This window comes from Eriocheir sinensis, chromosome 21 (assembly GCF_024679095.1).
Source record: "Eriocheir sinensis breed Jianghai 21 chromosome 21, ASM2467909v1, whole genome shotgun sequence".
Taxonomy (NCBI): domain Eukaryota; kingdom Metazoa; phylum Arthropoda; class Malacostraca; order Decapoda; family Varunidae; genus Eriocheir; species Eriocheir sinensis.
The window spans coordinates 11,297,402-11,321,961 of record NC_066529.1 but is presented as its reverse complement, the minus strand read 5'-3'; the positions used below and the strand labels follow the sequence as shown (position 1 = coordinate 11,321,961).

The 24,560-nt window shown below is 41.6% G+C and overlaps 1 protein-coding gene across 2 annotated transcripts; it reads left to right on the top strand.

The window, feature by feature from the left end:
- Nucleotides 1-1,989: 1,989 nt before the first annotated feature.
- On the top strand, nucleotides 1,990-21,317 carry LOC127001682 (eukaryotic translation initiation factor 4H-like). 2 transcript variants are annotated; one of them, XM_050866683.1, is made up of 7 exons: nucleotides 1,990-2,144; nucleotides 3,852-4,044; nucleotides 5,392-5,542; nucleotides 12,632-12,757; nucleotides 14,315-14,593; nucleotides 18,935-19,117; nucleotides 19,704-21,317. In XM_050866683.1, the coding sequence occupies exons 1-6, from the start codon at nucleotides 2,113-2,115 to the stop codon at nucleotides 19,078-19,080; spliced, it is 927 nt and encodes a 308-aa protein (XP_050722640.1). In that variant the 5' UTR covers nucleotides 1,990-2,112; the 3' UTR covers nucleotides 19,081-19,117; nucleotides 19,704-21,317. The 2 variants fall into 2 exon arrangements, with proteins under 2 accessions (XP_050722640.1, XP_050722639.1); XM_050866682.1 differs by having other exon boundaries at nucleotides 14,315-14,611.
- Nucleotides 21,318-24,560: the final 3,243 nt, after the last annotated feature.

Here is a 24,560-nt window from a genome sequence, read left to right as displayed (position 1 = left end):
ATATATATATATATATATATATATATCTATATATAAATGGCCAGCCTGCCTGGGGAAACCAGAGAAATGTGAATCGTGACAACCCAAACGTGACGGAGATCACGTAAGCCACGCAGAGCTTATGCGTACGCCCCTAACTAAGCTTATAATGTTCGAGTTGTGTAGTGACACGACTAGCCTGATGGGCGAGCCTCCCATAACCCTCTTTGCCAGTGGGGTACCTCTTTGGCCAACTGGTAAAGGAGTGGCTCTCCCGTCACGCTGGTCGCGGGTTCGATCCCCGGCGCCGGCAAACCTTTCCTTGTCTGGATTAATTTCTCGTGTGTTTCGTTACACGCAGAAGACGTGTGTGAGTGGAGAAAAATTCAGGCATTTCAGTTGCTCCCTCCAAACGTGTGTGTGTGTGTGTGTGCGTGAATTATAAGCAGAATACTCCATTATAAAGGTACGTGTTGTCGACATCCCCTCAGGAGATACTGAATATTAAAGTAACGCTGTCGCATAGAAATCCCCATGTTGTAAGAGGAAAAGGGGGAAGATAATTATAGAGGAAAGACCGTGTTGTTATGTAGATGATTTGCTAATTCATTGTGAAGGGCAAGACAAGGGAAGGGTAGAGAAGGGCCTGTGTAATGAGTCAATAGGGCCGGATTTATCTACTGTTATTCATACATTCTTCATCAGTGCATAACAACAATAAACTATCAATCATTCAATAATTGCGGTGTGAGGGAGGCCGAATGCATGGGAATACGTACACTGGTGTTTTTATTGTAAGTGACTATCGTTGGCATTAACACCACCAAAAAAGTATTGATTGATTGATTGATAGTTTATTGTTGCAAGTAAACAACAAAGGAGAAGGGAGGAGTAACTGATTGATTGATTGATTGATAGTTTATTGTTGCAAGTAAAACAAAGGAGAACGGAGGAGCATGCCATCCCAACCCCCAGGCAGTACAGAGTGTGTTTTGATAGTTCATTGTTGAAGGCATACAACAAAGGAAAAGTGAAGTAGGTTATAATCAATCAACGCAATGATAGATAGGGAGCTTCGACTATAACACCGCCACCGGTTTTTATGTCCCATTAATCGAGGGATGTGTTTAGATTTATAAAACCCTCAACTCAGCTGAAAAAAATAATAAATGAGATTGCAGACACCACTGGAAGTTAATAGCAGATAGTATACAAAGGTCCTATAAAGGTAGGCCTACGTACGGTTGGGTAGCTTTTTTTTCTTTTTTTTTAGCTTTCAGGCCCTTACGTGCGACAATTTATCCATGATTCCCAAATATCACAATCAAATCAATTAACTAACGCTCACATGTTCTTTCCAGTCATGTAGAATATATGATGTGTGCTGATTACGATAATCTGGGAGGGCTGAGCGGCGGCGGTTGATGATGCTAATGGTGATAATAACGATGATAAAGATGACAGGTTTGACTGAATGCCGTTATTTGCGTGTTTGCGATAGCTTTTAGGCAGTAACCGATAGACGCAGCGTGGTAACGTGAGTACGACAATCTTGTAAGACTAAGCGGCGGCCTGCTGCGTTAAGATTCTCGTACTCAGAACATTGTATATATCCATTTTCTATACCCAATAGTGTCGCACCCGTACAAATTACGACACTCAATCAAAGTTTTTGTTCAAACCGTTAATTATTGATGTTTTTTGTGATAGTTATGGGTCAGAAACCAGAATTAAAATACGATCTGCTGAAAATTCTGGTGAAGGCAAGCAACGGGGCGATGATGATGGGCGCCCTAGTGATGATAAAGATGATAAGTTTGACTGAATGCTATTATTCCTGTGTTTCCAATAGCTTTTAATATAGCAGATGTCCCCTACCATTATATACGGTTATTATATATGGTGTGGATATATCAGTAGTTGTACAATCACACTATGTATTGCTTGGGGGTTGGGATGACAAGTTCCTCTGATTTCCTTTGTTGCATATACATTTACAGCAATAAATTAATCAATCAGTCAATCTTTCAGGCAGTAACCGATATAGATGCAGCGTGGTGAGTACGATAATGTGGGCAGGATGAGCGGCGGGCGGCGGGGCGGCTCGCGCACTCCCGCCGGGCCGGAGACAACATGGCAGGGTTCTACGATGATCAGTTTTCCCGGTAAGCTTGAACAATTTCCACCACTGCTCGCCGCCCCCCGCCCTGCCCGCCCCGGACCATGACTCGCGGGGCCTTCAGGGCGCGGAAGTGCTCGTCTTGCTCCCTCCCCGGCGAGGCCACACTCTCGAAAAGGGAAATAATGCCGTGATACTGTGGCGGCCCCGAGGGTGTCCCGCTGGTATTTTGGTGTGGAGGCGGCCCCGCGGCGTGTGGCCCGCCCCCGCCTGCCCCGCCGCGCCCCGCACCACGCTGCACTGCTTCCGGGGCCGCGGCGGGGCTGTCCGGGGCTGGGTGGCGGGGCTGTGCTGGCCAGGAGGGTTTGTTTTGGGTCCAGATTGTCCCTCCTGGCCTGCCGCGATGACCGTCCACGGGGGCCAGAGTTCGAACCCCGGCTACGTGATATAGCAGTCTGGTGGCCTCCAGGGGGCTCCCGCGAGTATTTAGGCACCGGTATTATTATCCTGCCTGGCGTGGACGCATGCAGCCTTCACGTCAAGCTCCATTTCGTAATTTATATTTTCATTGACCTGCCTGTAGTTACACGCGTCCCAGCGTGCATCATATTGTACAGCATTATCATTGAGCAGGGATTTATTCAGATTTACACCCAACAATGGTGATTGATATTTTTTTGAGTAGATATTAACCTCTAAGGGACACCAAAAAAATCTAAGGGGTGACTCCGGAGAATGCAAAAAACGGCCTTTTTTTTCAAGTACATTTATTGTAAAAGCTGATGTGATGCATGTAATATAATATGAAAATCATAGTGAAATAACTAATAATAACAATTAGGGATAAACAATTAAGGTTGTATTCACATGAGGTAAAGGACTTGGTGTTATGTGCGTATTTTCTTCTATACCTTTTCTTCTATATAAAAAATAAAGAAAAAATTATGCATTACAACTAGCCATGTGACAGCCTTTAGGCATATATATGCATGTATTTAGGCCTAAAGTTGTCCATAAGTGTATTTCAGATGTAGGACAATAGTGAAGGTTATGAGGAAACAAGGGAAATATAAGAAAATGGAGGCGCCCTTACGCGGGACACATCCTTTTACATAACCCACTGGCATTTCCACCTGCAGGTCACTCATCCTTTAGGGGTTAATGTTTTAATCATGATAATCTATTACCATCGCAAATTATTTGTTTCCATAATAAGGACAACTGATGAAGTGGCAATAGGTTGTTATTGCAGCAGTAATAAGTATATACCTAGTCTTTATCTTGTACTCTGCCGTTGTTTTGCACCTGTCCCTGGTTTCATCTGCCAGATTTAACTATAATATTTTATATGGGAAACCATAGGACTATTGGCACACCAGCCAATCAATAAACAACAACACCTTTGGAGAAACAACATTGTTTAATAGGTGGAGATGTGATCTAGATGCAGCTATTTTTAAATCAGTGTATACAACTTGAGTCAAGTCAGTTCATGTAGACAAACAACAACTCACCAAGAATGGTGGAGACCAGTCTTGAAGGGTGTGACAGTATTGGACAAAACTGATAGAGCATTCCAGTGTTCTATATGGGACATCTGACTCTTAAGTTCTCTTGTCTTCATTCTTTTGATGAGTGAGGCACAGCAACCCTGAACCCGTAACCCCAAGTGGTAATAACCATTGTGAATGAAAATATGTCTGATATGTTAATTGATACACTTTAAAGTAGCATTAATTTCCTTTTCCCTCAGGAACAGCTATCGAGGTGGTAGCGGTGGGGGTGGCGGTGGCAGTGGGCGGTACAATGATAGTGGACGGGGATATGGCGGTGGCCAGCGACCTCGCAAACCACTGCCAACTGAGCCGCCCTACACTGCTTATGTAGGCAACCTTCCCTACGGCATTGTGCAAGGCGATATTGACCAGATCTTCAAGGAACAGAGGGTGAGGATTAATGTTCATGGAATATCATTTGGCATGGATTTTATTAGTTTTATAGATATATATGTATATTTATTTTGTTAATTTGTGTGTGTATGTGTTTTCCTAGTTGTGATAAACAGGAAATTAGCTTGTGGGGTCCTGTCTCCATCTTCTTGAGTAGCCAATTGTGCTTTATACTTATTTAAGTCTTTGGACTGGATGAGTTCCCTGTCCAGGCCATTCTTTAATTCAGTATTTATATGGAAAACTATTTTTCTATATCCTTCAGTTTCTTTCCATGTCCTCTTCCATGTCCCATTTCCGTAAAAAAAAAAAAATCTATAAATTCTGCTTTGCTGTCAACATTCTCACCCTATTGAAGAGTTTTTATTGCTCATACATTCATTTGCTCCAAGTTCAGGGATAGTGTTCTTTATACGGAGAGATCATGCCACCTCCCTCTCAACCTCATTTATCTTCCTACTTTACTCACCTTTTCTTAACCCTTCTCTTGCAAGCATTCTACTTTTTTGTTTCCTAAACCTCTGTCCTGTAGTTGTAGTTCAAACATTCTCCTATTCTTCCTCTTCTCAACTTTTGTTACCTTTCCTGTTTCTTTTACTTTATTCATGACAGTCTCTATTTTAGGTGTATATTGCATAATCTGTTTCTCTTTTTTCCATTTACTCACTCTGCCTGGTTAAGTTTCTTGTCCTAATTTTCCTCTTCTCAACTTTTGTTTTCCTCACATTCCCTGTTTCTTTTAGTTTATTCATGAGTCTCTATTTAAGGTGTATATTGCATAACCTGTTTCTAATTATTTCCATTTACTCACTCTGCCTTGTTCACCCTGGCATTTCATGCTTATCAAACATAGCCTTCTTGTATTACCGTCTCTATGTCTGCAGAGTTAACTTTGTCATGACTATCGACTACATTAGCGTCTGATATATATGAAATTGTATTACTTTGCAGTTTGGTGAGGGATTTTTTCTAAGCTTATATGAATTCTTTGGAGGAATCAGCAGTTTGGATAAATAAGTAACGTGATTATCATTATTATTACAAACCTAACTGTCACTTTGCTTTAATATTTCACTCTTTCAACATTATCAGCATCAGTCATCCTCTCCTCCTTTTTTATTCTCCATATTTTAGTCATATTTTTCATATCCACAAATGCTCATCAAGGGCACTCAGTTTGGGTCTATATCATTCCTTTATTTTCCCTTGATGTTTTGTCCTTTCATGGATCTAAAAACAACAGTGATTGTAACCATTCACATTCTCTCTCTCTCTCTCTCTCTCTCTCTCTCTCTCTGAGATTTCCTTTCATGGGTCTTAGTATAATAATAACCCCCCCCACAGGTGCGTTCAGTTCGGCTCGTCCATGACAATGAAACTGGCAAGTTCAAGGGCTTCTGCTACGTGGAGTTTGAAGATGTGCAGAGCCTGGAAGATGCACTCGCCTTTGACAACGCTGTATTTGTCGACAAAAACATTAGAGTTGACATAGCAGGTGAGGACTGGGGCCAGGGTGAGCTGTGTGCTGTGTTGGGGCTGTGGGGAGGAGGGGGCTTTGATAAGATAGTATTGTGACATTGCATGTGATTACCCTAAGTCACCCCTTAGAGCAGGGGTTCTCAAGCTTTTCCTAGCACGACCCCATTCAGCTCTTTCAACTGTTCACTCCGACCACAAGTGTGTGTGTGTGTGTGTGTGTGTGTGTCTATATATATATATATATATATATATATATATATATATATATATATATATATATATTTATATATATATATATATATATATATATATATATATATATATATATATATATATATATATATATATATATATATATATATATATATATATATATATATATATATATATATATATATATATATATATATATATATATATATATATATATATATATATATATATATATATATATATATATATATATATATATATATATATTTATTTATTTATTTATTCTTTCATCAACAGAAAATGTCAACACCTTGCTTTTTCTAATTCTTCCCGTTACTTCTGGCACCTAGCCAAAAATATCTCCACCAATTTCACTTCATCCTCTTTCCCTCCTCTCCTTAACCTTGACGGGAGCACTGCCGTCTCATCAGTCTCTAAGGCTGAACTCTTACATAGGAATACATAGGAAGAACAGACACCAGAAGACCTATCGGTCTATGGCGAGGGTGTCTGTTTACTACCGCTACTACTAGTAATCTACGTGTGGTAGAACAGGACAGAAAAGATGAAGGCTCAAACTTTCTGTAAGAACTTCACCCTCGACGATTCTGGGCATATTCCTCCTACTCATACCCCCTCTGACTCCTTTATGCCTGTTATTAAGATTTTTCATAATGTTTTATATGCCCTCTCTGGCATCAACTCTCAGAAGGCTTATGGACCTGATGGAGTGCCTCCTATTGTCCTTAAAAACTGTGCTTCCGTGCTGACACCCTGCCTGGTCAAACTCTTTCGTCTCTGCCTATTAACATCTACCTTTCCTTCCTGCTGGAAGTATGCCTTTGTACAGCCTTTGCCTAAGAAGGGTGACCGCTCCAATCCCTCAAACTACCGCCCTATAGCTTTACTTTCCTGTCTATCTAAAGCTTTTGAATCAATCCTTAACCGGAAGATTCAAAAGCACCTTTCCACTTCTAACCTTCTATCTGATCGCCAGTATGGGTTCCGCAAGGGGCATTCTACTGGCGATCTTCTTGATCTCTTAACTGACTCCTGGTCATCCTCTCTTAGCCGTTTTGGTGAAACTTCCTCAGTTGCGCTAAATATATTGAAAGCCTTCGATAGAGTCTGGCACAAGTCTTTGCTTTCTAAACTGCCCTCTTTCGGATTCTATACCTCTCTTTGTTCCTTTATCTCCAGTTTCCTTTCTGGACGTTCTATCTCTGCTGTGGTAGACGGTCACTGTTCTTCCCCTAAACCTATCAACAGTGGTGTTCCACAGGGCTCTGTCCTATCACCCACTCTCTTCCTGTTATTCATCAATGATTTTCTTTCCATAACAAACTGTCCTGTCCACTCATATGCCGACGACTCCACTCTGCATTATTCAACTTCTTTCAATAGAAGGCCATCACAACAGGAAGTTCACAACTCCAGAATGGAGGTTGCAGAACACTTAACCTCAGACCTTGCTATCATTTCCGATTGAGGTAGAAGGAACCTTGTGTCCTACAATGCCTCAAAAACTCAATTTCTCCACCTATCAACTCGACACAATCTTCCAAACACCTACCCCCTATTCTTCGACAACACTCAGCTGTCACCTTCTTCAACACTAGATATCCTTGGTCTATCCTTGACTCAAAATCTCAACTGGAAACTTCATATTTCCTCTCTCGCTAAATCAGCTTCCTCAAGGTTGGGCGTTCTGTATCGTTCCAGCAGTTCTTCTCCCCCGCACAGTTGCTATCCATATACAGGGGCCTTGTCTGCCCTCGTATGGAGTATGCATCTCACGTGTGGGGGGGCTCCACTCACACTGCTCTTCTGGACAGAGTGGAGTCTAAGGCTCTTCGTCTCATCAGCTCTCTTCCTCCTACTGATAGTCTTCTACCTCTTAAATTCCGTCGCGATGTTGCCTCTCTTTCTATCTTCTATCGATATTTTCATGCTGACTGCTCTTCTGAACTTGCTAACTGCATGCCTCCCCCCCTCCCGCAGCCTCGCTGCACACGACTTTCTACTCATGCTCATCCCTAGACTGTCCAAAACCCTTATGCAAGAGTTAACCAGCATCTTCACTCTTTCATCCCTCACGCTGGTAAACTCTGGAACAATCTTCCTTCATCTGTATTTCCTCCTGCCTACGACTTGAACTCTTTCAAGAGGAGGGTATCAGGACACCTCTCCTCCTGAAATTGACCTCTCTTTCGGCCACCTCTTTTGATTCTTTTTTTTTTTTTTTTTTTTTTTTGAGCAGCGAGTAGCGGGCTTTTTTTTATTATTGTTTCCTTTTTTTGTGTGCCCTTGAGCTGTCTCCTTTGTAAAAAAAATATATATATATATATATATATATATATATATATATATATATATATATATATATATATATATATATATATATATATATATCCCAAGTGTTTATGTTTACTTCTACATATACAACACTATTGTGAATTTTTGGTTGAGGAATGATGGATTAATTGAGCGTTTCCGTTTCTTGTTGAAAGTTTCAGATGGTGTCTTTAAAAACCTCTCCATAATGGCTGGCCGCTAGAAAAGGAATTGTACTCGAATTACTAAATGTATTTCAATTAATGTTATTAATCAGCAATGTAAATTATGTATTTTCAAAAGAGTAACGCAACATCATCACTTCTCTTGCCAATGTGATACCTCTTTTGCTGTATAATACGTATCATAGCATTGCACCATCTTACCACACTAATAATAAAACACCACATAAAATTGCGGGGGTGGAAGCACAAGTGAGTGCTCTCAGCCTGCTCCTGCACAGAGGTTGAGTTGTTATATGAATTTAATTTAATCAATTGTCAAAAACCATGGAAGTGAGGGTTCTTTTGCATATACAGGTAACTCTCGATTTATGCGAGTATTGTGTCCTTGAAGAGGTCGCGTAAATCAAAAACAATGTAAATAAAACAAGAGGTAGGTTTCTATCGAAAAATAAATATTCACTACATTCAGTGGAGAGAGAGAGAGAGAATATCCATATCACCGAAATATCCAGTCAGGCACTCAATCTCAGCCTCACTCGTGTGAGGAAGAAATGAGGGACACCATGAGCGACTGGCTAGTATTGGTACCAGTACTGAGCAGTCTGGTACCGTTAATACTGAGCAGTCTGGTACCGTTAGTACCGGTACCTGCGCACCCCTATTGTTGAGTAGCGTGGCAGCGTGGGTACTGTATTGTTGTTCAAGTGGTGCGTGGAAAGAACTGAGCTCAGCTGTGTGGCCGCGGCGCCGTGTGAGTCTAGTTGCGTGAGACATCTAGTGCCCACTCCATAAAATATCGTGTATAAGTGGAAAAAACGTGTAAATTAAACATTTATTTCGATTTTGGACCCCGCGTTATTTCAAAAACGCGTAAACCAAACTCGCGTAAATCGAAAGTTACCTGTATACCAAAGTTTACGGGTGCTGATGATAATGAGGATGTGAAATTTTTGGAATAAATTAGTAAATAGGGGGATAAAACGAAATTTAGATTACGCGAATTTCACGAGGATGTAAGAGTGGGGAGGTTAGTAAGAGAGTGAGGGAGAGGGGGGATATAACGGTCTGTCGTGGCTCGTGTGAGGGAGCTTGAAGCAATTATTATTTATTATTTGACTTGTTATTTTTTCTCAATGAAAGTACTATACAGCACTGAATTTCACATGGTCTCGTAATCCCTGCTTGGATATTTTGTACCCCCAGACCTTGGGGGTACCTCAGCAGCGACCCCATGACCTCTTTATGACCCCACATAATGAGCATTCCGACCCCACTTGGGGTCCCAACCCCTGGTTTGGGAACCCCTGCCTTAGGCTGCGTTAACACCAAGCGAGTCGCGTCGAGTCGAGTCACGTCAAGTCATTTGATGCAATTCATTTTGACGCATCTCCATTTACACCGACTGCATCAACCTGAGTCAAGTCAGTACTCAGTCACCCATTTGACTTCATGGAGAATGGATGCATATTCTCTTGCTGAAGTAACTGCTTTGCTCTGGCTTCGTCATTGCAGACGGAAAAATAGAGCTCGAATCAGGATGCATCATCTGAACACCAAGAGGCCAGATTTTGGAAGCTTCAGTCATTTATTCCCAGACCTGGTAAACTATCCAGAAAAATTCTATAACTTTTTTAGGATCCCGGTGGTTGGGGTCACTGGAATCATAAATAGCAGGGCGCTCTTGAACTAAGTTGATAAGGAGTTCCACCAGCATACTTCAAGACACCACGGCAGACGCGCTGTGACTGACGTCAAAGTAGGTCCAGTCCTATATGTGACTCGACGCATTCGGTGTAAACGGTTTCTTTCAAAAACCCATACAAATCAGTGTTAAAACTGGGGTGGCGATCCATGATGCGTCATGACGCGACTCGACGCGACTCGCTTGTTGTAAACGCAGCCTTAGAGTATAGGATTTTTTTGGGGGGTGGGTGGGGGGAGAGTGCATCTTGTATGGCTGGAAATAAAACATTTCTGCCTCACGTCTTAAAACAGCAAGCAAGGCTGTCACAGCTGCACACAGTGTTAACCCGTAAAGTGTTAGAGACAAACGAGATACGTCAGCCGCTCTTAGACATTAGAGCGTCGGAGATGTATGAGATACATTGCCTTACTCCCTTTCTTTTCCTGATAAATTACATCCTCAAAAAATCTCCATATACTGCTCTCATACATTACGCACACTGTATATGCTGCCTCTTCAACCCTGCTAACATGAATATCATCTTTTTTCCTTATATTAGTTTTCAATTTGGAGTGGTTTCTGCTCCATTCTTTTTGTGGTAGCTGCCTTTTATTTTTTATTTTATTTTTTTATTTTTTTTTACATCAAAGGATATGGCTCAAGGGCAACAAGAAGGGTACACACACACACACACACAAAAAAAAAAAGCCCGCTACTTGCCGCTCCCACAAGAGTAAGAAGTAAAGAGTAGCCAAAAAAGAGGTCAATTTTGGGTGGAGAGGTGTCTTGGTACACTCTTCTTGAAAGAGGTCAAGTCATAGGCAGGAGGAAATACAGACGAAGGAAGACTGTTCCAAAGTTTACCAGTGAAGGGGATGAAAGAATGGAGATGCTGGTTAACTCATACATAAGGGGTTTGGATAGTACAGGGACGAGCACGAGTAGAAAGTCATGTGCCGCGAGGCTGCGGGACGGGGGGGAAACATGCAGTTAGCAAGTTCAGAAGAGCAGTCAGCATGAAAATATCGATAGAAGATAGAAAGAGAAGCAACATGACGTTGGAATTTAAGAGGTAGAAGGCTGTCAGTTAGAGGAGGAGAGCTGATGAGACGAAGAGCCTTATAGTTCACTCTGTCCAAGGGAGCTGTGTAAGTGGAGCCCCCCCCACACGTGAGATGCATACTCCATACGAGGGTGGACAAGGCCCCTATATATGGAAAGCATTTATGCGTGGGAGAAGAACTGGCGGAGACGATACAGAACGCCCAACCTCGAGGAAGCTGATTTAGTGAGAGAGGCTAAGAGAGGATGACCAGGAGTCAGTTAAGAGAGCAAGAAGATCGCCAGTAGAACGCCCCTTGCGGAACCCATACTGGCGATCAGATAGAAGGTCAGAAGTGGATAGGTGCTTTTGAATCTTCCGGTTAAGGATTGATTCAAAAGCTTTAGATAGACACGAAAGTAAAGCTATAGGGCGGCGGTAGTTTGAGGGATTGGAATGGTCACCCTTCTTCGGCACAGACTGTATGAAGGCGTACTTCCAGCAGGAAGGAAAAGTAGAGGAGGAGGAGGGAAAGATGAAGAAGTGAAGTTGAAGGAGATATTTTTGGCTAGGTGCCAGAAGTCATGGGAAGAATGAAAAAAAAGCAAGGTTTTGACATTTTCTGTTTATGAAAGATGTTTTGGAATACTAGAGGACATAGTAAAAAGTTGAGGAAGGGAAGATGCTCAAGAGACATAAAGAAATATAGCTTCCCACAAAGAAATTAGAGGTTTGGAACAGATTAAGTGAAGAAATAGTATCGACGAAGAGTGTGCAAAGATTCAAGGAAAAGTTGGATAATTATAGATACGGAGACGGGACCACACGAGCGTAAGCCCAGGCCCTGTAAAATTACAACTAGGTAAATACACACATATGCATAAAAACAATTACGCAAAACCAATCACAGGAAAGGGCTATATTTCTGACCAATTTTTTGGAGCTAAATTATGACGTCGTTTTCCTCTCAACACATTTATAATGTTATGCATGTCCTACTGCTCATTGCTCGAAGTATGAGAAAAAGAGGAAGCGAAAAACTATATACATAAGGTTTTGCTAAGTCGCTAACTTTAGCGTGGAATATCTTGTGCGTCATTATCCACTTCCAGTCAGTTCTGGGTGCAATGACTGTCATTTCCATTCCTTTCACATCATTTAAGACTGGTTTCACCAAGAAAAAAAATCAAAGTTGTGGCCGGCACTGGCAAAATCACAAGGTGTCATATTTGCCAACGCTTTACGGGTTAAAGTGGAGGTAGCCAGCACCATGAATAGGACTTTATTTACTTTCAATCATGTCAGCCATACCATGCATCTACATGTGAGGACACAAGTAACATCATGGCAACAGCTGGCCACTCTAACTTGCTGCCAGTGAAATTAGGCCGAGTGTGTTGCTGCCTGTAGATTGTTTTGGTGAGGGAGGATTCATGCACCAGAAAATGCTTCATTCCCTCACAATATCAATAGACCCCTTGAGGATTGAGTGAGTGATAGGCATTCTGATACTGTAGTTAATGTGAGTGAATTTTATTAATATTGCTGTTATTACTATTATGGCATTTCCTGGCCAGAATTTTTACTAAGAGCTATGCAGTGGTCCCTGTGGCAACATCTTATCCCTTTCCTCTTTGTATTCCACAGATTCAAGGCGAGGTGACAGGGGCGGAGGCTTTGACAGAGGCCGTGGCCGAGGCAGAGGTGGCCCTGGCGGCAGCAGAGATATGAATGACTTCAGAGGCAGAAGAGACGGCCCTGATGACTTTGGCGGTATGTTGTTTGTGGGTGTGTTCACAGATAAGGGAGGGTCGATGGTTAGGCATCTGTGTGTATGTATTTGTCTCTAGTTATTATTTTCATGGAAGCAGCTCAAGGGCAAAAATAAATAAAAATAAAGCCCAGTGTGCACTGCTCCTGTATCAGAAAACAGTTTGCCTTATTGTTTGTACTTTCTGCCCTAATTCTTTATGCCTTCTTGACCTGTCACACCTTTTTACTTTTCCCACATTTACGTTCAGCTCGGCTCTCTTACACACCACGTCCAATTCATCGTCAATCCTTTGCAGCATCCTTTCATATTCTACTGACAACACTCATCCACAGAAATAATAGGAATCATATTTTAATCAATACTAGCAATATATAATTCACTTTAATAGTTATTTGGGTATTGGTGTTATGATTGTTCTGAGGATTGTGCATGGAGACTTCTGCAATGGACTGCTTTCCCTGTCTCCACTTTGGCCACCTTCACCTGGCTCACACACCCAATCCTTACAACCCCTGGCTATCAAAGCAAAAGTATCACACAACAACACACACACCACTTTATACCACAGAACATGAGAACCTCTGAGCCGATGGGTGACCTGGCCATGACCAAGGATAACTGTTGAGTGGTTCCAAAAATGTAGTGCGCATGAGAGCTAAACTGTGGACTTGGTCATTCTTCTTCTCTTCTTTTCATTCAACTTCATAATTTGATCATTCTTCTTCTCTTCTTTTTGTTTAATGTTTTTATTTTCTCCTATTGGGTTGGACGAGCTGTGAGTCTCTCCCACTCTTGATGATCATATGTTCTCTCCTTCCTGATGTTCATTCTTCTCATGTCTTCCCCCCACACACTGTCTCCAGGTCTTCTTCAGCTGGTCTCCTCCCTTCTACCTCTACCTCTGCAGCTCTTCTGAGTACATGGCCTTCCTCCCTCCTCTTGACATGCCCATACCATCTCAACCTCTTCCTCAACACACTCAACACATCCTCCACACCACACATTCATATTACGCAGATTAGTGCAGTGAACTTTGGATATCACTCAATGCTGTGCTTACGTTTGGGTCAGGAGTTACAAACAATGCGTGAGTCATTGTGAGTCAAACAAATTCTTCGTAAGCCATCTTCCTTAGTATCTCTTATCCTTGACCCACAGCCAGGTCACCAACACTTCTTGCATTCTGGGACTGTAAGTGGTGTGTCTTCTGCTGTATGATATTTTAGCCTCCCTAACAAACGAGTTGTGAGGGTTAACTTTGACTGGTTTGATGATGTGTGAATGGAAGTGTGTGGGTCAGGCACAAGAGGCCTAAGAAAGTACAGGGCGAGCAGTAAGCCACAGTAGCTTTCATGCTCAAGCCCCTCAACTTTTTTTACACCAATTACTTCATTAATTTCTTTAAGGCGAGTTTTATATAACAGTACTTATGTGTTTTTTATTTTCATGCCTTGATGATAAAAACCTCAGTTTGTTCCACCTCTCTCTTATAGTCTTTTTCTGCTTTCCCATCAAAAGAAGATAGCTAAGCATTATATCTGTTTGTTCCCCAACAGGAAGATTCAGGAGAGATGAAGGAGGCCGGGGAGGCCGAGGCAGCTTCGATGGTGGTCGTGGAGGTCCACCGGCTCCTGGGGGTCCAGGGGGGCCCAGGTATGGTGGCAGCTTTGACGAGCGACCAGGTGGGGATCGAGGAGGCTATGCGCCCCGGGGCCGCGGAGCCATGGGAGGAGCTGCTGGCCCCGGCCCCGGCCGCGGCGATGGTTTCCCGAGACGTGACCGCCGGGACAGCGATCGCTCCCGCAGCTTTGACGAGTTCAAGGAGCCAGATCCAGGTGAGCAGCCTGAGACAGGTAAGTAGTGCAGAGCCACATAATGTTTGTTAATGCTTAATGAGGGTTGTGGACTTTAGCCAACTATGGTATTGTATTATAAAAGTTGATGATGCCTCTTGAGATAAAAATAGAGTCGGTAGGTATATATTGTATCTTCAGCATGCATGTATGATTTATGCTCCTTTCTAGCATGGGCTGTGAAGTTCAGTAAGACAGAGTACCACTGAGTAATGAGCAGTGTTGTTTTTGTGGATTGTAATATATTTACTAACTGGGATGGAATATTCGTATTCAAATACATTCAGATACCTTGTATGGGTGCATTCGTATTCGTATTTGAATAATTATTGTTATAAATTAAAGTATCCTCATTCATATTCAAATGCAATGGAAAAGTATTTATATTCTGCGAATAATCTGACGAATACTTCAAAATTTGTTATCAGAAATAACAGCAATTGTTCCTTACAACTCCAGCCTCCTAGGCAGATGTGTTATGGTTGTGTATAGTACAGGTTCATGAGCCTATTTTACTATTGCATGACTATACCCAGTTACATCAAGAAGCTATTTTTCAATGAAAAGTATTCATCACTATTCATAAATACTTTCAAAAAGTATTTGTATTTGAAATTAAAACCATTTCAATGTATTGGAATTTGTATTTGTATTCGTTGGAATTTGAAGTGCAGCAGGCACGCCTACTACTCGTCTTCACACTATGCGAAACACCTACTACGCGAGGACCTGAAAGTTTAACCCACAAATTTGAACTGCGGGAATACATTACCCGGATTTCCACTTCACTATACCTCCACACAATGACAGCATGTCACGAAACACACGAGAAATTAATCCAGACAAGGAATGGTTTTGCCAACACTGAGGATTGAACCCACGACCAGCGAGATGGGAAAGCCACTCCCAAACCAGTCAGCCAAAGAGGCACCCCCCTCGCTGAGTAAGATATGGGAGGCTCACCCATCAGGCGGGTCTTGGCATCACACGAGTTGAACCCATAGTACGCGAGGTGAAGGCAAGGAATGAGGGAACTATCAAATTCCACATCCATGCAAACATTCCAGTCATTTTAAATGAAAAAAAAAGAGACACAGGCAAAAATAAGTGATGAAAATATAAAATAGACACTATAACATGTGGAAGGGTTCAATGGAATGCTCATGGCACACCTAATACTTTTGTTACTTGATGCCGCCCACGTCGCCTCTCCACCATCACCACACCACGCAGGTATTACAGTCAGGCAAAACAAAACAAAATCAAGCAATGAAAATGTAAAACAAACACAAATGCATGTGGAAAGGCACTGGAATATATATATATATATATATATATATATATATATATATATATATATATATATATATATATATATATATATATATATATATATATATACAGTAATCCCTCGTCTATCGCAGGGGTTAGGTTCCCCCCGCGATAGGCGAAAATCTGCGAAGTAGCGACCTTATATTTTTTATTATTTATATATATTTTAAGGCTTTATAAACCCTCCCCACACTACTATTGACCTTTTCCACACTCTTATAAACACTTCCTATGACGTTTCGTTGTTACGACGCGATCCCAATAAATGATACTATAATTCTTGTTTCGACTTTCGACATTTGTTTCGTAAATATGAACTTCGCGCAGGAATTAGTTTGGCGGGGCGGAAGAATACTCAGAGAAAGGACGATATGAGTGTAGCTCACTTCTTTTATATCACAATTAGGTAAATACGGAAGGGGAAAGGGAGGCGAGGGACAGAGTGAGTCATGAAAAAAATACTGATAGAGGATATAAGAAGGAGAACAAGGAAAAGTAGTGGAGGAAACAGGGAGGTAAAGAGGATGAAAACAAGGAGAAGGGTGTTGGGAGGGAGGGACAGTGGGGAGAGTCATGTCAGGTCCTGAGGGAGAGTCAGGTGAGGTCCTGAGGGAGAGTCAGGTCAGGGGCTTCAGTCAGGATATGACCTGACTCACTTCCGCCCCTCCCTCCCAACACCCTTTCCATTTCACCTTCTCTGTGTGTGTGTTTCTGTTTTTACGTCGTGGCCTATTGCGCCGGTAGGCTACTTCCCGGTGGGGCCTGATGGTCGGCCCAGCCCATTCTGGCGCAGGCAAGTGTTTATAGTGGCGCCATCTTGTAACACAAGTGTGTGTGTGTTTACCTTGTTGTAAACACACACACACACACACACACAAGGGAAAATGAAAAGGTCAGGGCATTGGTCATTACATGACCCTACTCACTTCTGCCCTTCCCTCCACACACCCTTCCCATTTCCCCTTCTGTGTGTGTGTGTGCGTGTGCGTGCTTATGAGTGAGAGTGTGTGTGTGTGTGTGTGTGTGCATATAATCTAATGGGGAAGGAGAAAGGGAGGAAGAGTGATAGAGTGAGAGATAAGACTATAGATAAGAGGGTGTGAGAAAGGAGAAAAAAAGGGAAATAAGCAGAGGGAATCGGACGGGAAAAGAAGAGAGGAGTAGGGGGGGTCAGGTAAAGGTGAGGGAAGAGGGGGAGAGAAAGGGTGTGAGTGGGAGGGAAAGAGATTAAAAGAGAGAGGTAGGGAGGGTCAGGTAAAGGTGAGGAAAGAGGGGGAGAGAAAGGGTGTGAGTGGGAGGGAAAGAGATTAAAAGAGAGAGGTAGGGATGGTCAGGTAAAGAGGGGGAGAGAAAGGGTGAGTGGGAGGGAAAGAGATTAAAAGAGAAAAACGTAGGGAGGTGAAAGGAAAAGAAGAAAGAAATGAGAAGGAAGGAGAAAAATACGGGGACGGAGAGGGAGAAGATAGAAAGGAAGTGGGGAGGAATGAACCAGGGAAAAGACTAACGGCGCAATAGGCCGCGACGAAAAAAATAAATAAATATTTAAGTGTGTGACCTAGGTGCTTGTTTAGGTGTGTTCCTAATTGCGTTGATTTATATCGTTTTCATTCTTTAGGCAAGAAAATGCTTATTTTACCGCAAAATCCCGCGATATAGCGAAAAATCCGTGGTACGATACAATTTAAAAATCCGCGATACAGCGAGACCGCGATAAGTGAACTGTGATATGGCAAGGGATTACTGTGTGTGTATATATATATATATATATATATATATATATATATATATATATATATATATATATATATATATATATATATATATATATATATATATATATATATATATATATATATATATATATATATATATATATATATATATATATATATATATATATATATATATATATATATATATATATATATATATATATATATATGCTGCCCCTGAAACTCATTCTTGATTCACTTGGATGGTTTCTTCTAGAGTCTGTGTTGATGGGAGGTTTTCTGGACGGCATGTGGGTAGTCTTAGGCCACTCGGCCTGGTAGCGTGGGGATTCAAGCCGACCTTGTCCATGGCGTGGTGAATGCGGGGCCTGCACGCTAACCACTCAGCCACTGCATGGTGCACCTCATACTTTTCTTAGTTCACAAGCTTTGCCTCACCTGCCGCCTCACTGCCACTGCCACACCACGCCGACACTCCAGTCAGTCAGGAAAAAAAGAAACAGAAACGAGTGATGAAAATGTTGAACAAACACAATAGCATGTGTAAAAGCACTGTGAAATGCGCATGGCGCACCTCATGCTTTTAATTATTTACAAGTGGTGCTGCACAAGCCGCCTTGCTGACATCACCACACCCCGCCAACACTCCAGTCTAAAACAAAACATAACTACAGAAACAAGTGATGAAAATGTTGAGTAAGCACAATAACACGTGTAAAGGCACTGTGGAAAGCTAATGGCGCACCTCTCACTTTCCTTTACCTGCCCTGCTGTTCTCAGCACCTCACAGCCACAACTTCATCTTCGGCAATTCGTTGCCAGTCATTCCAAAATGTGTATGGCATTATGTCTGGTTTATGTCATATGTGTGTGTGCCTTCTTGGTGTCCTATGGGGAGGGCAAGGTCATGGCCATGTGGCACATGATGAGGGAGGCAGTGTTATATTTTTCCCATAAGAATATATATTCCTACTACACAAGCTCGTGTGTCACCCATATAGTCGCTTAGTAATCGTGTCTACTGTATTCGTATTTGAATAAACAAATTTTGTATTCATTCCATCCCAGTTTACTAAATTGCGATTCATAGTTGGTGTTAGTCCATATTCTTCCCATTAGTATGTTTGTTTATTTTACACGAACAGTAATCTGCTTTTTCACTAATTTTTTTTTTTTTTTTTTTTTTTTTTTTTTTTTTTTTTTACCATGACATAAATATATGAAACTTTGGTGCTACACGACTTTGTTGCATCTACAGAGGAGCTGTCGCAGAGGCCTCGGCTGAAGTTGCTCCCCAGAACAAAGAAGGATCCTGTCAACCAAATAGCAGAGACCTCACAGACCAGCAGTATATTTGGCGGAGCAAAGCCTCGGGAAGAAAACATTAAGCCAGAAGACAAGTAGTGCATTGGTGAAAAGTAGCCATTTCCATCTGTAACAGGTTGGTTGTAGAGCAAAGCACTGTTGATGTTAGACCCCAGCTGCATTTCCTGGCACAAATATTTAACTTTTTGCTCAATAATATTTGAAAAATCATTCTGTTCATTTCATGGCAAAGATAACACACAATAAATTATTTTTCCAACCTTTCCACACAATATTGTTGTGTCCTGAGAGAGATTTGAGGACCACAGTCCAGAGAGTTTCCTCAATACCAGCAGCTCCTAAAGAAGGTCCATAAATCTGTCTAACTGACCTTGAAAACCTGTTATACTTGCCCCAGTTTCTTGATCTGAGTTTGTGAATCAATCAATGTCCATTTTCTCTTACACAAATATATATATATATATATATATATATATATATATATATATATATATATATATATATATATATATATATATATATATATATATATATATATATATATATATATATAAATGGAACTTGTTATAATTCATGGTAGCCTCAGATATTATTGTGATTTGTTTAGCAGGAGGGTTTAGACTCCTAATATTGCTCAGGGTTTTGAGACCTCCTGTTGCTCCATTTTGTGGTGCTGAGAACCTGCTCCATCTTTTCCACAGATGTTGAGGATATGCAATGTTGGACCTGCATATTTTGGTTGAAGCTTTTGACTCCTGCACTCAGCTGTTTTCTGAGGGATTGTTTCCTCAGAGGCGCCTCACTCAGCACTGCATCTGTAGGACTGAACGGGCTAGTAACTCTCCCCAATTACTACTCTTAAGAGCAATGGTTTTGGTTGATGAACAGTGGTGTTCAATGTGCATATATTATTTACTTGAAATTGGAAAAGTGTTTACGTACTCGCTTAAAAATGCAGTGTTAAACTTGCTAAGGTTGTTAACATGAATAAGGATATACTACTACTACTACTACTACTTCTGCTGTGTGGGTTTGTGTATTGTGACAACCTGGCCAGTGTGAGTTCAACTTCCTGTGAAAGTGTTGATGAAATGCAAAAGAGTTTCCATGCCTTTAATTTCTACATACATGGTTCCCAGTACAGAGACTGGCCCCCCCAGGGGCACCACCCCTTCCCCCTGATATTTCAGGATGGAATGAGTGAAATTAACTTTTAACCGTATTTAACACTTCTCACCTAGTGTAAGTAAGCTCCTTAACTGGCTGCCAGTGGGACCCCAGTGCCGGTGTGATATAGATCCTTGGTAGCTGCTGCAGAGCTTGCATATAAAATCCCGCCAACTTTTAACCCCTCTGTACACCAGACGTACTGCAGGCCACAGTGGCTCAGGCCCCATTGGTTGGCTGTGGACTGTGTGTGTCTCGCCCTCTAGATCACCGTAGCTGATGAAGCTCCGCGGTGGCCTGTTGTACCTGTAAATTAAGCATAACTTTACTGTAATAAACCACACATTCGGGCATTCTTGGCTCCCGCCGAGACATTCCTCTGTTTTAACAAATATAGTTGATGCTCCTAGTTGTTGACTTAGATCTGTTTTACTTTTGAAGCAGCGGCAAGTGTCGGCAGTGTTGCACTCTAGCCCCCTTGCCCCAGAGGAACGGACTCCGGCTCCTCGGCACCGTCAGATAAAGTTGCATGTGCCAGACTCACTTGCCAGATTCACAGTTCCCTTGTGGGACATTTTTTAAGACAAAAATCTTTGCTGAAATGACAAACATTTGTTTTTTGCATTATTACAGAGTTGATTCTGCGTCGCTTTTTTTGTATTCTATTTTTATTGAATAATGACACCACTACTTCTTGGCTATTTCTGTGTCCTGCAAATTAAATGGATACCATTTAGACTATTAATTATCATTAGTGCATTTGTCTTGATTGTACAGATCACAATAATCTTAAGTACTTTCTACATAGCTTGCCACAGTAATTCTAGATGGTTCAAATTCACTGTATAAACAAGTAAAGGAATGAATTTTACACTGATGACTAGATTAAATTGTTAGTGATTTTCGTATATTGTGAAAATGAATGTAGTTTTTTTTTTATTTATGATCTGTGATTAATCAATCAGGAAATGTAAAGAATAATGGGGAAGATGTCATATTTGGTGTACAGACTTGAAATGTTCATACCATTGCTATTCTTGAAATTATAATAAAGATGTTTGTCAAAATGATGCATGTGGATTATGCAAAAAATTATACTACTGCTTATGCTAAGGGTGTGGAAATTAAAATAAAAGGGATTAATAGAACCAAGTAGATTAAATAGAGGAAAAGAAAGGAATGAGTGGAGATGATTAGTGTTCTTAATTTGAACTTGTTGAGGTGTTAGAGGCTTGAGTAGGTATGAGACTTGTTTTGAATGCTCATGACTTTAGGTACCTAATGTCTGTACCTGCCCAGATACATATAACAATGTTTTTTGACAATTCAACATATGGCATAACATATGTTCAGGTATAGGGGTAAATGCATGCAAGTTTAGATGGGGAAATGGAGAGACAGGTAATACATATTATGTAGTAACTGAGCACAAATAGTATGATGCACAGTTTGGGAAGAAAATTGGTCACTATGTATGCTTTCTTTTGAAGGGTGACTGTATTCATTCTGGATTTATGGAAATTAAGAGTAAAATGCTGTTATTATAAATGCAAAGATTTAAAAAGTTTAGGAGTAAAAAGCTGAATATATCAAGATGAGGCTATGATTATTCTTCAGTGTCAGATTAGGTTTGTATGTGGTGAAGTGTGCGAGGGAATAGGATGCTGTAAGGTGCATACAAACAGGTGGTGGTGGTAGGTTAAGGTTAGATTTTCTTTGGAGGTCTTGCATTACACGCTAGGAAATAAAACTTTTGTGGGGTTAGTAGTCTTACCTCATCCCCAGGTACATGGAGTCATTTTCAGTTGTGGAGCAGGAGACTGGAACTTCAGCAGGCAGACTGGTGTTTCTCTAAAAGGTTTCTGTGCCTGGGAAAGTTCACAAACATGGCTTAATATAATTTATGTACTTCTAATGTGGATGGAGTTATACAAAGAATATGTATACCTATAATTTTGCTAAAATACGATCCATCTTCCTAGCTTACCAGAATTTTTATTTTTAAGACTTGGCGAGGCTATACATGTAGATGTAATTGACAATCATATTGAAGTTACAAAAGAAATCATTGTACATTATGGCATGCTCACTCACTCCCATGTCCCCCATCACTATCCCACATTACTAACTTATTTCTGCTTTTACTTTGTGTTTTTGTGTGACATACCACCACATGGTCTATGTTACCTAGAGATCAGCTTTTTTCCATTCATAAACCAGCACAACTAAATTAGCATTAGGGTTTAGTTTTTAGTCCACATTACTTGTTTATTGTGGTATCTAAGTGTTAATGGGTCACCACTTGGTTCATCTATAAGTGGGTTGCTTTATCATTTTGTTCATTGGATGAATGGGTGCCTGGTTGACCATTGGCAATCATCATAGGTAGGGGAGCAACCCCCTTTTTTCCAGACTTAGCAGTGAAGGAATGGTGGGCAAAGCTTGCACACCCATCTGGGGATCCATGAGATGATGGAAGCTCTCTTAATTTTTTAATTGAGTCGGTGACATGAGTAAGCCACTGGTGGTAGGGGCTGTGCAGTGGTTAAATAGGGGTTCAACTATTTAACACTAAAAGAGGGACTAAGAATGTTTGGTGCCACTTATAATGCAGTCTTCCAGGCCATTTACACTTTAGTGTGCAGTCTACCACCGTATTTACAATTCAGCGTGCAGTCCACCTCACCATTCAGAAACCTTAAACTGCAGGGTATAATGATTTATTATTATCGCATGACACTACCACATCAATGGCAATGGTCTGCTTATAGTGTGCTCAGATGATTCTTTTCTAGTAAAAAAAGGAACTGCTGTTTCCTCTGTCAAAATGGCACGTCTGTGGGAACATTGCAGTTAGCAGAATGAGTTATACTGATGTAATCGGCTTCAGTGTAAGGAGGATAGCGATGGTGTTCAATGATTGTCCTTTTATATAGACAGGCCAGAGGCGCTCGGGTGACAAGACAACACAAGCCAAGTCTCTGGAGACAGGTCAGGTCATTATGTGGCTTAGACTTCGGTGACTGCATGGTCAGGTCATTATTCAGGTCAGGAGCACTCGGGTAACAATACATCAGATGAGTGAAACACCAGGATTTACTCTACCATGCTCCCACACGACCACCGCGTGTAAGGAAACACGAGAAATTAATCTAGACAAGGAAAGGTTTTGCCGGCGCTGGGGATCGAACCCGCGACCAGCGAGACGAAAGAGCCACTCCTTCACCAGTCGTCCAAAGAGGTAACCCCCCCACCGCAGAATGAGTCATGGGAGGCTCGCCCATCAGGCTAGTCGCTGCACTACATGAATGAGTGTGAGCAGAGAAGGGGCTCCGTTTATAACAAGGGAGGGAAAGGGACCTAATTTTCTGAGATGGTGGCGGAGAAAAGTTGGGAGACGCTTCTGCTCATGGGAGGGAAGCTTGCTGGACCTCGCTATTAAATGCTTGATTGATTGGGAATAGTAGCTATTCCCTCAACCAGAGTGTCGGGTTAAAACGAAATATTTGTACTCCGGCTGTTTTAACAACTAATCACAAATGTACGTAATAAGTAGCAACATAGCATTTTTATATGGCGAAATTACAGCTTTAGTTGGAAATGTACGAGGTGTCTCGGCATCACAGACATTTTTACATACTTTTCGTGCTCTGGCAGTGTTATCGGCTATTAATTAAGTAGTCCCTGCTTTGTTTTTCTGTGTTCTGTATAAAGTTTTGGTTTTGTCTTATTTCTGTATAATCAATCAAGCAAGCAAGCAAGCATTTTATAAATACGTCGCAACAGCTTGGGTTAGGAGCAACGTTGCCAGATTGTCGTACTCAGCCTCTTATGTTTGCCGATTTCCGACCCAAAAACTGCTTTCATTACTCAAATAACTGCATTCATATGTGGTTATTGTTTGAATGGTTAATTATTGGTGTTTCTTGGAAATAGTTATGGGCCAGAAATCGGTAAATACGCGGCTCTGAGTACGATAATCTGGGAACCGTGGTTAGGAGTGTACGAATGCGTGTTTGTTTACAGCGGCGGCGGGGAGGAAGCGACGGCCAGCACACGTGGGGCGAGGAGGCACGGCAGCAGTGGTAGGCAGCGGCACGACTTGACACCATGGGCAGCAAACGGAAGAAGAAGGTGAGTCCATACACAGCATATACGTTAAAGGAGTCCTCGCCGTGCTGGGAATGTATAGGAGTTTATTATATATTGCACGGGAACCGGGTTAATGGGTGACACAAGGAGGCCCTCAGTGGTAGGCAGCGGCACGACTTGACACGATGGGCAGCAAACGGAAGAAGAAGGTGAGTCCATACACAGCACATACGTTAAAGGAGTCCTCACCGTGCTGGGAATGTATAGTTTATTATATATTGCACGGGAACCGGGTTAAT